Source organism: Anguilla rostrata, chromosome 16 (genome assembly GCF_018555375.3).
Source record: "Anguilla rostrata isolate EN2019 chromosome 16, ASM1855537v3, whole genome shotgun sequence".
NCBI classification, from domain to species: Eukaryota; Metazoa; Chordata; class Actinopteri; order Anguilliformes; family Anguillidae; genus Anguilla; species Anguilla rostrata.
Genome location: NC_057948.1, coordinates 31,719,675 through 31,731,967, shown reverse-complemented (window position 1 = coordinate 31,731,967; position 12,293 = coordinate 31,719,675). Strand labels below are relative to the sequence as shown.

Here is a 12,293-nt window from a genome sequence, read left to right as displayed (position 1 = left end):
GTGAGCTGGGGGGGGGAGGTGTACATGCTCACTGATACTGCTGTGAGCTGAGGGGGGGAGGTGTACATGCTCACTGATACTGCTGTGAGCTGGGGGGGGAGGAGAGGTGTACATGCTCACTGATACTGCTGTGAGCTGGGTGGGGGGGGGGGGGTACACGCTCACTGATCCTGCTGTGAGCTGGGGGGGGAGGAGAGGTGTACATGCTCACTGATCCTGCTCCCGACAGAGCAGCGTGCTGCTGTGAGCTACTCCAGGCTCTGCTCTGATATGTAATCTCATTTAAACACATGCACACTGGCCTCAGAGCTCCCTTCCTGTAGCCATAAAACACTCTCAACTGCTACGACAGGTTCTATGTTCGAATATAAAATATACAAATACGCCTGGGCTAGGTGATTTAATACAGGTACGTGTCATACGACAGAGTCGGTTAGGAGAGGGGGGGCGGGGCACAGACACAGTAGGCTCCTCCTCCAGTCGCTGTGCTCGCTGCCCGTACCTGCTCTGGCGTCACAGGGACTCGGGTCTTGTTCATGAACAGGAGGTCCATGCCCTCCACGTTCTTCCTCCTCCCCCGTCTCTTCTTCACCACGGGCTGGCCGTCCATGACCCCGTTGACCCTCATATGCCCTGGGAACCCTGGGGGAGGGGGGAGGGGGGTGAGGGGGCAGCACTGGGGTCAGCGGGGTTGGGCCAAACTCCGGACAGTAACTCAGGTTATGCACTGGTGCGTTACACGTGAAAACTAGATCTGAGTCTCCCTGTGGGTTCACATGCAGTGCATTACACGCACACCCAAGAGGGGATGCACCTGTTTACTGTTTTACGCCTTGACATGCTACTGCTGTCTGTATCCCCTGCCTAAGGGTCATTCTGACAGATTCAGGTTGTTCAGGTTGCCAGCTCGAACTTCGCTGGAACACGCAACCACATCAACGCAGCACAGCATTACTGTACTCTACTGTACCCTCTGGCTCTTTTCGTTTTGACTAGGAAGTGACCCAAAGGCCCAAGCACTGCCTCAGAGTAACGATGACCTCACGTGTGACCTCACTCAGTGAGGCTTTAGGCCATGATCAGCAGGTAAGGGGACAGAAGAGGACTCAGTGAGGAGAGAGAGGGCGGTGTTTGGCGGCGTACCCTGGCCCACGGCGGCGGCGGGGGCGGGGGGCTGGCAGAATTCGGCGAGGCCGGCGGCGTCCGAGGCGCTCTGGAGCTCCTGCAGACGGGCCAGGTACTGCGGCTGCCCCAGGGGCCCCTCCTCGCCCTCCAGCGACCTCTTCTGCGGGACGCCCTGCTTCTGGAAAGTCAGCTTCAAACCCCCTTCCTGCTGCGGTCAGAGCACAGGTCAGACACACGGACTCAGGACAGACAGACAGACTGACTGACAGACTGAAGGACGCCTGGACATGGTCACACTCCCCATCTCTGTGTCCTGCACGCGTCGTACGCTTCAGGAGATTAAAGGTCTCGCACGCTTTAAATTAAATTAAATTACCAGAACTAAAAAGTAAAATGGGGAGACTTCTAATGAATGCTTTCAGTCTGTGTGTGCTACAGTACTGCTAGCATAAGTGTTTATCTCAACTCATATTAAAGGCCACCATCACACCCCGTGTAATCTATTTCAGAAATGACTACAAGAGTGACACTGCACAGCGACAAACGGCACTTTAGTTAAAAGCATGGCTTCAGCCGCAGGTCTGGTGCTTATCCATTCTGACTAAAGCCGTTATTCTGCATTTCCACAGTACAAACATGAGAGCTCATGAGTGCAACAGCTTTACTCTCGCAGGGGAAAAGTGAGGCGAAGCAGATAGTGTCTGCAGACCAGCACTCGTAGAGGAGGCTACACGGGACACGGATATCCCAGCAGGCACTCTGACAGTCAGCCGAGACAGATCACAGATTCAGCCCAAAACACACAAAGGTTCAACACTGGCCTTCCCTCACCCCCTTTCCCAATTACCCCACACACAACGCCGCCCCACACCCCCACACGTGTGTAATTAACGTCCCTCAAGCCCAGTTTCTGCATCGGACAGGCGGAAATGAGAATGAAGGGTGTTAGAGGACGGACGCAGTTTTAGGAAGCCGCGGGGCAAGGAAAGGAGAATCCAGACAAAGACATGCTGCACACGGCAAAAACGAGCATTCAGGTCCTAGCGGGAGGAAATAAAATGAGACATACGTTATTGATTTTCACTGTAAACTCCTTGTCTGGAACATGCTTCTTCACCTTTGACATCTGAGGAGAGGCAGGGGGCTCCTCTCCCGGGCCGGGGGGGCCCGGGGCGTCCCCCGGCCCGCCGGGGCTGTCCCGCAGCTTGGTGGTGTAAAAGGAGGACACCACGCTGGGCTCGTAGGCACGCCGCGCCCCCGGCCACTGGCCCTTCAGGACGGCCTGACAGATACTGTCCAGCCGGTTGATCATGACTCGGTCCTGCGGGGGGGGGGACAGGGACAGGGGGGCAAGGACACGGTGTGAGGAGAGGGTGCGGGTCACGTGTGACGAACATAACCAGAAGCTAACAGGGGTTTCAGTTCAAGCTTGTTTTCAGCTTGTTTTTATGTTGAAAATGAAAACATTCAAGAACATGGAAAAATGGAAAAGCCCTTTCTGGCCTGGAAAAGCAGCAGTAACAGCTGCCTCCAATTTATTCCAACAATCCCTAATTTCTGACATCCTGCTCAGGGGACACAAACTGCCCAAAATCTCTGCTGTGAATTTTTTTCCTCAAAGCACAGACAGAACAGAACAGTGATGAGGACATTTACTACTACATCATGTGTCACATTCAGGAAGCATACGCACAGCTCCCTAAAAAGTGCTTTAATCCAACGTGACTAAATCCAGCTGTTTCCAGTGCATAGTGTACTTCAGCCAAGACATATTTCATGTGAGAATGCCATTAACCAACATTGTTATTATTCATTTTACCATTCTATTCTTCTGATAGAGAATGGTCCGCATAGTCTTTTTGGACTCATTGAGAAGGGGAGTTGCTGTGCACTACCAACCTTTGGCCAGTAGGAGGCAGCGAGCATGAAGCCTCCCTGGAAGGGGTGGTGCGAGTTGGGCAGGCCGTTCTCGGTGAGGTAGCTGTCCTGCGTCTCGTCCTGCGTGGTGCTGAGGGAGGCCACGCTGTCCTCGTCGAAGGCCTTCACGCTGGGGACCGCGGTCGCTGGAGCAACAAGGTCACATGCTTCAGACAGCGCGTGCACTCCTCTCTTACCTCTTACACGCTTCAGCCAGCGCGCACACTCCTCTCACACACTCCTCTCTCACACACTCCTCTCTCACACACTCCTCTCTCACACAATCCTCTCACACACGCTTCAGCCAGTGCACACTCCTCCTCTCTTACACACTCCTCTCTCACACACTTCAGCCAGCACACACTCCTCTTACACACTCCTCTCTTACACGCTTCAGCCAGCACACACACTCCTCTCTCACACACTCCTCTCTTACACACTTCAGACAGCGCACACTCCTCTCTGACACGCCGCGCATCTCAAAACGCCACTGGGACGATAAGAAGGACTGGCTACTAGGCGCGAACTATAAAAAGGGCCAGGCTAGCGCCAAGCTAACATACAAGATAATAAGATAGAGTAGATGACCTGACTAGCAGAGGCTGTTTAACATTGAGCCTTTTCTTTAAAATAGCGCAGCTGCATACACGTTGGAGGCACTTCAATGACAAAATGGCTGAACTTTGTAAGTGAAATTAACTCACCAGTTTTCTTTCGTTCTTCGCCCTCGCTGTCGCTGCCCTCGGACGAAGAGGAGGAAGAGGAGGACGAGGATCCGGACGAGCAGGAGGAGGAAGATGAGGAGGAGCTGGAGCCCGAGCGGGAGCAGGAAGAAGAGGATGAGGAGGAGGAGGAGGAGGAGGACGAGCGCGAGGAGGACGAGGAGGAGGAGCCGTCGGAGTCGGAGGCCCTGCGCGCCTCCTTGCGGCTCCTCTTGCGCGGCTTCCTCTGCTTCTGCGTGGCGGAGTTGGGCGTGAGCGGCTTGGTCCGCGCCGCCACCATGCGCTTCTCGCTGGGGCCCTTACCGGAACCGGGTCTGCCGTCCGGCCCCGTCGGGGTCCCGGGGCCCGTTCTGGGGCTCCACCCCTCCGCCTGCGCCCTCCCGTCCCCGAGCTCCTCCTGGTCCGAAACCGGCTCCTCTTTGGGCAGCGTCCGGCGCTCCTCGTCCCGGGGGGGGCCCCTGGCGTCGGGCTGCCGGGCCAGGGGGGAGCCCGCCAGCGCGGCCTGGTGGTGGGGCTGCAGGAGGGGCGGGGGCGGGGGCGGGGCCGGGCGGGGCGGGGCCCCCTTGGCGTGGCTGTAGTTGCGCTGGGCGCTCATGAAGCAGAGCTCGGGGTCGCGCAGGATGTGGTAGTCCGTGCGGCTCACGCCGTGCTTGGCGGCGCCGATCAGCAGGTCCCGGTCGTGCGTGCCCGCCTCCCACCACACGGGCAGGTCCGGCCCCGCCTGGCACAGCGCCAGCCGCTCGTACAGCTGGGCGTGGCGCAGCACCTGCTCCCGCACCTTCCGCAGCAGCTCGATGCGGTACAGCGTCCGCGACGCGCGCTCCTCCGTGATTGGCTGGATGGAGATGGATGGGTCCACCGAGTCTGAGGAGGGAACATTTGTCAGAATTTAAAAATTAAAAAAATAAATAAATGAATCAAACACACGGCACATGACTGAGTAGCATTTACACTTTAAATCAGTCACTCATTCTGACTGTTTTCCGCTCACACAGCTAAACAGCTGTACTGAGTGACACACGGACAGTGTGGACATGTGCAACCTGTCACTGAGCAGCTGGGGCTGAGTGTGTGAGAGAGAGTGTGTGTGACAGTGAGAGAGACAGTCAGAGTGTGTGTGAGTGTGAGAGAGTGCACGTTGGAGCGTGTGAGTGCATATGAGTGTGAGTGTGTGTTGGAGTGTGAAAGAGCAAGTGAGTGTAAGTGGGTGTGAGTGTGTGAGAGTGTTGAAGTGTTTCAATGTGTGTGTGTGTGTGTGTGTTGGGAGTGTGAGTGAGTGTAAGTGTGTGTGTGTGTGTGTGTGTGTTGGGAGTGTGAGTGAGTGTAAGTGTGTGTGTGTGTGTGTGTGTGTTGGGAGTGTGAGTGAGTGTAAGTGTGTGTGTGTGTGTGTGTGTGAGTGTAAGTGTCTGAATGTGTGTTAGTGAGTGTAAGCGTGTGTGTGTGTGTGTGTGTGTTGGAGTGTGTGTGTGTGTGTGTGCGTGTGAGAGAGTGTGCGTGTGTGTGTGAGAGTGTGTGTGAGTGTATGTGTGCGTGTGTGTGTGTGTGTGTGTGAGTGTAAGTGTGTGTGTGTGTGTGTGTGTGAGTGAGTGTGAGTGAGTGGGTGTGTGTGTGTGTGTAAGTGAGTGAGTGTGTGTGTGTGTGTGTGTAAGTGTGTGTGTGTGTGTGTGTGTATGCGTGCGTGTGAGTGAGTGAGTGAGTGTAAGTGTGTGAGAGAGTGTGTGTGTATGTGTGTGAGTGTGTGTGTGTGAGTGTGTGTGTGAGTGTGTGTGAGAGCGTGTGTGTGTGTGTGTGTGAGTGTAAGTGTGTGTGTGTGTGTGTGCGTGCGTGCGTGCGTGCGTGCGTGCGTGCGTGCGTGCGTGTGCGTGTGTGTGTGAGCATGTGTGTGAGTGTGTGTTGTCTGTGTGTGTGTGTGTTGAGTGTAAGTGTGTGAGAGTGAGCGAGTGAGTCTAAGTGTGTGAGAGAGCGGCGCTCACCCCCGTCTCTGGGCGGCAGGCGGCAGACTCGTCTGCACATGGCGGTAAAAGTGCGCAGGTACTTGCGCAGACTCTCGTCTGTCTTCTTGTGCAGCCGGGCCATGGCGCGGAACTTGGTCCAGTCGAAGCGGCCCAGCTCGGGGTCGAACACCACGCCGAACGTGGACACCACGCGGTAGAAGTCCGCCTCTTCTCGCCGGGTCCACCTGCGGGGGGGGAGGGGGGAGTGAGCGCACAGTCCGACCGCTGGGGGGGCATGGGGAGTGAGCTCACGTTTGAAACGGGGGTGGGGGGGTGGGGAGGGGCGGACCGCGGCGGCTCTCACCTCTGCTGCCGCTCCATCTTGGCGGCCATCTTGGGGCTGAGGGAGTGGTTGAGGGCGGGCGAGGCGGCGCAGGGCTGCGGCAGCACGGCCTGCTGGGTCTGGTGGATGTGCTGGATCTGGCGGCTCTTGGTGTAGCGCTGCGAGGCGGTGATCAGCCGCCGGAGCCGCGCCGTCAGGGCGGAGGGGGGGGGCCAGTACGCCACGTCCCCCTCCATCGCCACCCCGCCGTCTGGGACAGGACACAGGGCACCGTCACGCTGAGGGGGGCGCACCTCCCACACTCGGGACAGGAGTGCACACCTCCCACCCCCGGGACAGAGGTACACACCCCCCACCCCCGGGACAGGGGTGCACACACCTCCCACCCCCGGGACAGGGGTGCGCACCTCCCACACTCGGGACAGGGGTGCACACCCCCCACCCCCGGGACAGCGGTACACACCCCCCACCCCCGGGACAGAGGTACACACCCCCCACCCCTGGGACAGGGGGGCACACCTCCCACCCCCGGGACAGGGGTGCACACACCTCCCACCCCCGGGACAGGGGTGCGCACACCCCCACCCCGGGACAGGAGTGCACACCCCCCACCCCCGGGACAGAGGTGCACACACCCCCCACCCCCGGGACAGGGGCGCACACCTCCCACCCCCGGGACAGGGCGCACACCTCCCACCCCCGGGACAGGGGCGCACACACCTCCCACCCCCGGGACAGGGGGGCATCCCCCCCCCCCGGGACAGGGGCGCACACCTCCCACCCCCGGGACAGGGGGGCACACCTCCCACCCCCGGGACAGGGGTGCACACACCCCCCACCCCCGGGACAGGGGTGCACACACCCCCCACCCCCGGGACAGGGGTGCACACACCCCCCACCCCCGGGACAGGAGCGCCTCACAGGCGTGCTCCTCTATTTCCATGGCTTTAGCTCTTTTGAATGCTATTTTAAATTCCAACTGCCAGACGGCTTCGATGTTAAATAAAATACGAAATTCTGGCCATGAAGTTGAGCACATTAAATATGACTGACCTCCAGCAGTGTCTGTTATGACCAGGTCCCCTGGAGAGGAGGCGTCATCCTAAGAGGGGAAAAAAAGGGTGTTTGGTTACATGACCATGCCTGATCACATGACCGTGCCCGATCAACACGAGCGTGTCTACACTGATTATTCAGCACACTTCACTGCTTTGTACATCATTACAGTACATTTCCTCATTCAATCCCAACTGAGTATTTAAAAAATACAACAAAATAATATTTGCTTGATCATTTGAAAGGAGTGAGATGTATTACAAACTGGAATACATTCAACTCCCCTTAGTAAGCCTACAGAGACGCAGACCTAGTTTAAATCCATTATTTCATTTACCGAGGATCTTCTCTCCTATAAATCAATCATCTACAGCGGAGAGTGTGAATATAGCTTTGCTCAGCCTGTTAGCCTGTTAGCTCGTACTGCATCAGCAGACCTTACCTCCATATCATCCTTCAGCAGAGCCGGGGCCGGCTTGTATTCTGGATCGTCCACGTCCCTGCGCAGGGAGACACAGATAAGGGGAGCCAAGCTCTGGATTAGATAGAGACCCGGCCGCCCGTGTTAATATTTACTTCCGCCAGCCGGGTGCGGACCCAGAGGAGCGGATCAATGCAGGCAGCACGCGGGGGCAAACACTTGTAACTCAAGCAGATCCAGTTCCTCAAGCGTTTATTTCCTTGTATTCAAACGCCATGCACATGGGGCTTAACCAACCCAACAGGATTCAGACTGGGATGAAAAGCCAGGAGAACTGAGTGTTTTAAAATGGAAAAAAAATGTAAAACACATTTCATGTATGTTTTAAATATTTCGCCGCACACTGGCCAATACAAATTCTTCCTTGAGAACACTTACAAAATACTTCAATTCCTGAAAATTCCACTCAAAATCTTTTTCATAAACCATATTAAATACCATTTCTACTGACAAACAATACAGGCAAGTAGGAACAATGAAAGGCTTTTAAATGTCTTTTGATTCACATGTAATATATTTTCTATTACTTACACATTTATGAGACTTAAGGAGCAACACATTTTACTTTATAACCTCAACTCACTTATTTTTGCGGATACAAATCAAGTAAATGTTTGCTTCAAAGTTGGAATACATTTCTAAGTGCTCCACGGCTCATTTTCCTGTTGAATGTAGTAAAATGCGTGGTTGTGCATAGTAACATACCACAGATACATGCTTTAAATACAGCACAAGGCTGATTATGGTTGGGCTGGATACTGTTAAAGCCAGAGTATGCAAGTATTTTCAAATACACCCATTAATCCTATTACTTTGTAAGTGTCAATACAAAGAAACTCAATGATGACTTCAGCAGCATGAAATTTTAACAAATTTTAAATTGTTATAATAAAAAACTTTCAATGTATTTCCAGATATCTTTAAAGCATTCGCATATTTTGGTATCTGTAAATGGTGTATTTTCAGTGTATTTCATGAAAAGGACTGACACACTCCGGGTCTGCCTGGATTTCAGGCGATACAGAAGCGCGCGCGGGCGTGAGGGCGGAGTCTCGTACCCGTCCATGAAGTCGTTGGCTCGCTGCTCGGCCGCGATGGCCTTGTCGTCGGGACGCCCCACGCGCTCTAGGAAGCAGAGGGCGGGGTCCGCGCGGATGGTGTTGTACTTCTCATAGCCTGCGCATGCAAAAAAGAGCACACAAAGCTCTCTCACACAACAGGAGGGAATGTGGGCCAGCTAGCCGGGCAGGCTAATTTAGGCATGTAAAACAAAGGTGCTAACCTTAGCGAATGACATGGAAAGATTAGTCCGTATGTCTGTACTTATGGAACAGTTGAGGCATCACATTTAGCGGTTTCCTAGGGAACCCAGACTGATATAATGGGGACTGCGGGGATACTGATGGGCGTGAGCTAGTCTCATCAAACACCGCAGCCCACGAGAGAAAATGTGCTCGGCAGCTAATAACATAGCAAGAGAGATGGTTGCTGTGAAGGGGCGTGGCTGATGTGGAGGGGCGTCTGATATGGAGGGGCGTGGATGATATGGAGGCGTGACTGATGCGGAGGGGCGTGGCTAATGAAGAGGCGTGGTCTCTCACCGTGCTTGTACACTCCCAGCAGGAGACTCTTGTCGGCCTGTGCATCCCACCAGAGGGCCGGGAGTTCGGAGTGGTCCAGCTCAGGAACCCAAACCTCGACCTCTCTGAGGGGGGGGGCAAGGGATGGGATCGAAGTCAGAGAGGCCAGCCCAGCCACAACACCGCTCCCGCTGAACCCCCAAGCCCTTATTTACGGCCTCCTGAACATTATCTCCCCCCCACGGAAATCTGTGCAGTGAGGCAACGCTTCCTCCTGCCAAAAGCCTTCCTGTGCCAGACGCTTTTACGCTACTTAGCAAGCGGTGGAAGGCTTCTGGAAGGTTCCGCCCTTACAAGGCGCTACTCTGCATCAACAAAACATAAACACCTCGGAGGGCTTCGACAGGAAGGTGCACTCAGGGTCTACCGCTCAGATCTACAGTATTAAATTTGGCCTCCGAGACAGAGGGAGGGCCAATGTGGATGCCTCAAATCTCTCGCTAACATCTACTGCCCCCTACTGGTGATACTGCCACACACATCTGTAGGGTCTATAAACTGCAGCTGCCACGTTGTTTTCAGTTTAAATTTAAAATGCTCGGACAGCTTGGTCACTCTGAGGCAGCAATGCTGTATCAGCTGCTGCTCTGCACCAGTTCTGTAACTACAACATTTTTATGTTTTGTTGTTTTCAAGCAACTGCTTTCAGTAGTAAACTTAAAAACAAAGTACAGAAAACAAAAACTAGGAAACATTACAGTTTGTCTTTTCTTTTACAGCTTTTCATCCAATAAATCTGCAAGATTAAATCATAAAAATCAGGGAATCTAGGAGAAAACTAAATCTGGTATCTAAACAAACTTCCAAATACTACCCATGAATAATACAATAAAAACACAAGATAAAATTATATTTTCACGACAATGACCAATAGTAAACAGAAATTCAGTTTTTTTTGTATGCACTTATGTATGGAGTAAAAAAAAAAGAAGCAAAATAAATCATAAAGCAAGGTTAATAGACACCATTTTGCAAGGTCCAGCAATTCAGGTCTTACAGTCAAGCAGAGATGTTCTAACAATAGTAAGACAAACCAACAAAGATTATACAAAAAAAAAAACATTTTAAAAAGACATGAAAGAGGTGAAAGTTCAGCTCTGGTCTCTCACCTGGAGTCCGCTCCGCCTAGAACATTCTGGCACTGGTCTCCGATCACTTCCTGTTTCAGGTAGTAGAGCATTCTGACCCGCAGCAGCACCCTGCCCAAAAACAGAGAGGGGGCGGTCAGAACAAAGCGGCGCGGCGCGCACAAACGCTGAGTGGGCGAAACCCAAACTCTGTTACGCCCCGCCGCCCTCGCAGGGTCCGGCCCGCCGAACGCCAGAGGTCCCGGGACCAAGGCTAACCCCGCTCGGCCACACGTACCCACCCCCTCACAGACCTGTGTGCCACTACTGCAGCGGGAAAGCTTGTGTGTAAACGCCTGGATATTCTATGAACCCTTTTTTATTCATCTATATTTACTCAGGTTTGGTTCACTGTATTGTCCCTGTAATTATACTGGGTATATCTGACATCATTCCAACATATTCTAGCCATCCTCATTTAGGCTGAACCAGGGTACCCGAGCCACTAAGACGGCTTGCACTCTCATAGCTGTACATACATACATAATAAAAGCTTTCTCTCTCACACCAAACAGGGCCCAGGAGCTGCTCTCACACCAAACAGGGCCCAGGAGCTGCTCTCACACCAAACAGGGCTCAGTCAGGAGCTGCTCCCTCACACCAAACAGGGCCCAGCCAGGAGCTGCTCTCTCACACCAAACAGGGCCCAGGAGCTGCTCTCACACCAAACAGGGCTCAGGAGCTGCTCTCTCACACCAAACAGGGCCCAGGAGCTGCTCTCTCACACCAAACAGGGCCCAGGAGCTGCTCTCACACCAAACAGGGCTCTGCAGCTCACTCTGCATTCAGACAGCAGATGCAACCTTTTCACTTTTTCTTTTTTTTCCCCGTTTGTAACACCACGGGCCCCCCCTTCCCCCCCGAAACCAGCCCCCCCCCCCTCGTTCACCCCCGAGGCCTGGCTGCCCTGGAAACAGCAGCTGCTTCCTGTATCTGTCACCGCGGCGCTAAATCACTCTGATGTGCAGAGGGAGGAGGGGGGCGGGGCGGGACTCAGAGGGGGGTGTTTCACAGTGAACTGCCTTTGTCTCATGCCGCCAGCCGCGAGGCCTACTCACACCCCCATGCCCCCCCCCGTCCCTTTCCCAAAGCTGCATCTATCAGCGAGAGAGAACAGGTGCCAGCCCACACGCCTACAGACCCACACAGCGTTTGGACTCCAGCAGCTCACAGACAGATGAAGAAGGCCCTTCATCGACCTGCGTTAGAGCAGAATCGCGCGGTGAGCAGCCACAGCCGCGCGCCCCCGCGCGCAGGACACATTCCAGCGCCGGGGAAAAACGCCGAGCTCAGCACAGAGGCTGAGCCGCCAGCGTTTTGGCCGGCCTGCGACGGACCGGCCCGAACGCCGGGTTCAGCAGTCCTGGCCCCGAAAACAATGAGGAACCTTCTGTGGAAGCTCTGGCTGCGGCGTCCAATGCCACACTGACAGGAGCCATTTTAAAGAGCTCACAATCTTTAACAAAAAAATACTGCGCAACACTTTTACCAACCATCCCATTTTAAAAATGGCACTTTGGTGTACAATAAGTATGAGGATACAAACATGTGCAAGTACGTAATATTTATCAGACAGAAAAAAATGGAAAACTGATGAATTAATATTGTTTGAGGAGTATTTGTCATTATTGCTTATTGCTGAGTTTTTTTATGATTAAATGTTTAGGGATATGTTTTGTGGATAAAATGCAGAGTATTATTCAGCTTTTTAAAGTATTGCTCAAACTTAATGGTTCATTTGAATGGCTCATACAGAATTACACAAAGCTTAATGTGACTGTGTTCTAGAGAACATCTCCACCCAAAACCATAAATAATAATTGTAATGTACAGGTACAGGCAAAATACACTATAATAAACTGCTTATACAGGTCAAACAGGTCAGTTGAATTCAAATAAAAAAATAAAAACCCCATCTAGAATTCTAATGTGCAGAAACATTAGCCCT

General features: G+C 53.5%; 1 protein-coding gene across 1 annotated transcript in view; it reads right to left on the bottom strand.

Moving 5' to 3' along the window:
* The window catches only part of LOC135242642 (chromodomain-helicase-DNA-binding protein 9-like), an 81,773-nt gene that overhangs the window by 4,775 nt on the left and 64,705 nt on the right, over positions 1-12,293 (bottom strand). Inside the window, exons 26-37 of the mRNA XM_064313796.1 lie at positions 10,328-10,417; positions 9,180-9,283; positions 8,637-8,754; positions 7,540-7,597; positions 7,095-7,143; positions 6,063-6,291; positions 5,738-5,943; positions 3,747-4,628; positions 3,025-3,188; positions 2,195-2,446; positions 1,144-1,330; positions 503-642 (exon numbers count right to left, since the gene is read on the bottom strand). Of these exons, the coding sequence (XP_064169866.1) occupies positions 503-642; positions 1,144-1,330; positions 2,195-2,446; positions 3,025-3,188; positions 3,747-4,628; positions 5,738-5,943; positions 6,063-6,291; positions 7,095-7,143; positions 7,540-7,597; positions 8,637-8,754; positions 9,180-9,283; positions 10,328-10,417 (2,479 nt within the window). The remainder of the gene's footprint in view (positions 1-502; positions 643-1,143; positions 1,331-2,194; positions 2,447-3,024; positions 3,189-3,746; positions 4,629-5,737; positions 5,944-6,062; positions 6,292-7,094; positions 7,144-7,539; positions 7,598-8,636; positions 8,755-9,179; positions 9,284-10,327; positions 10,418-12,293) is intronic.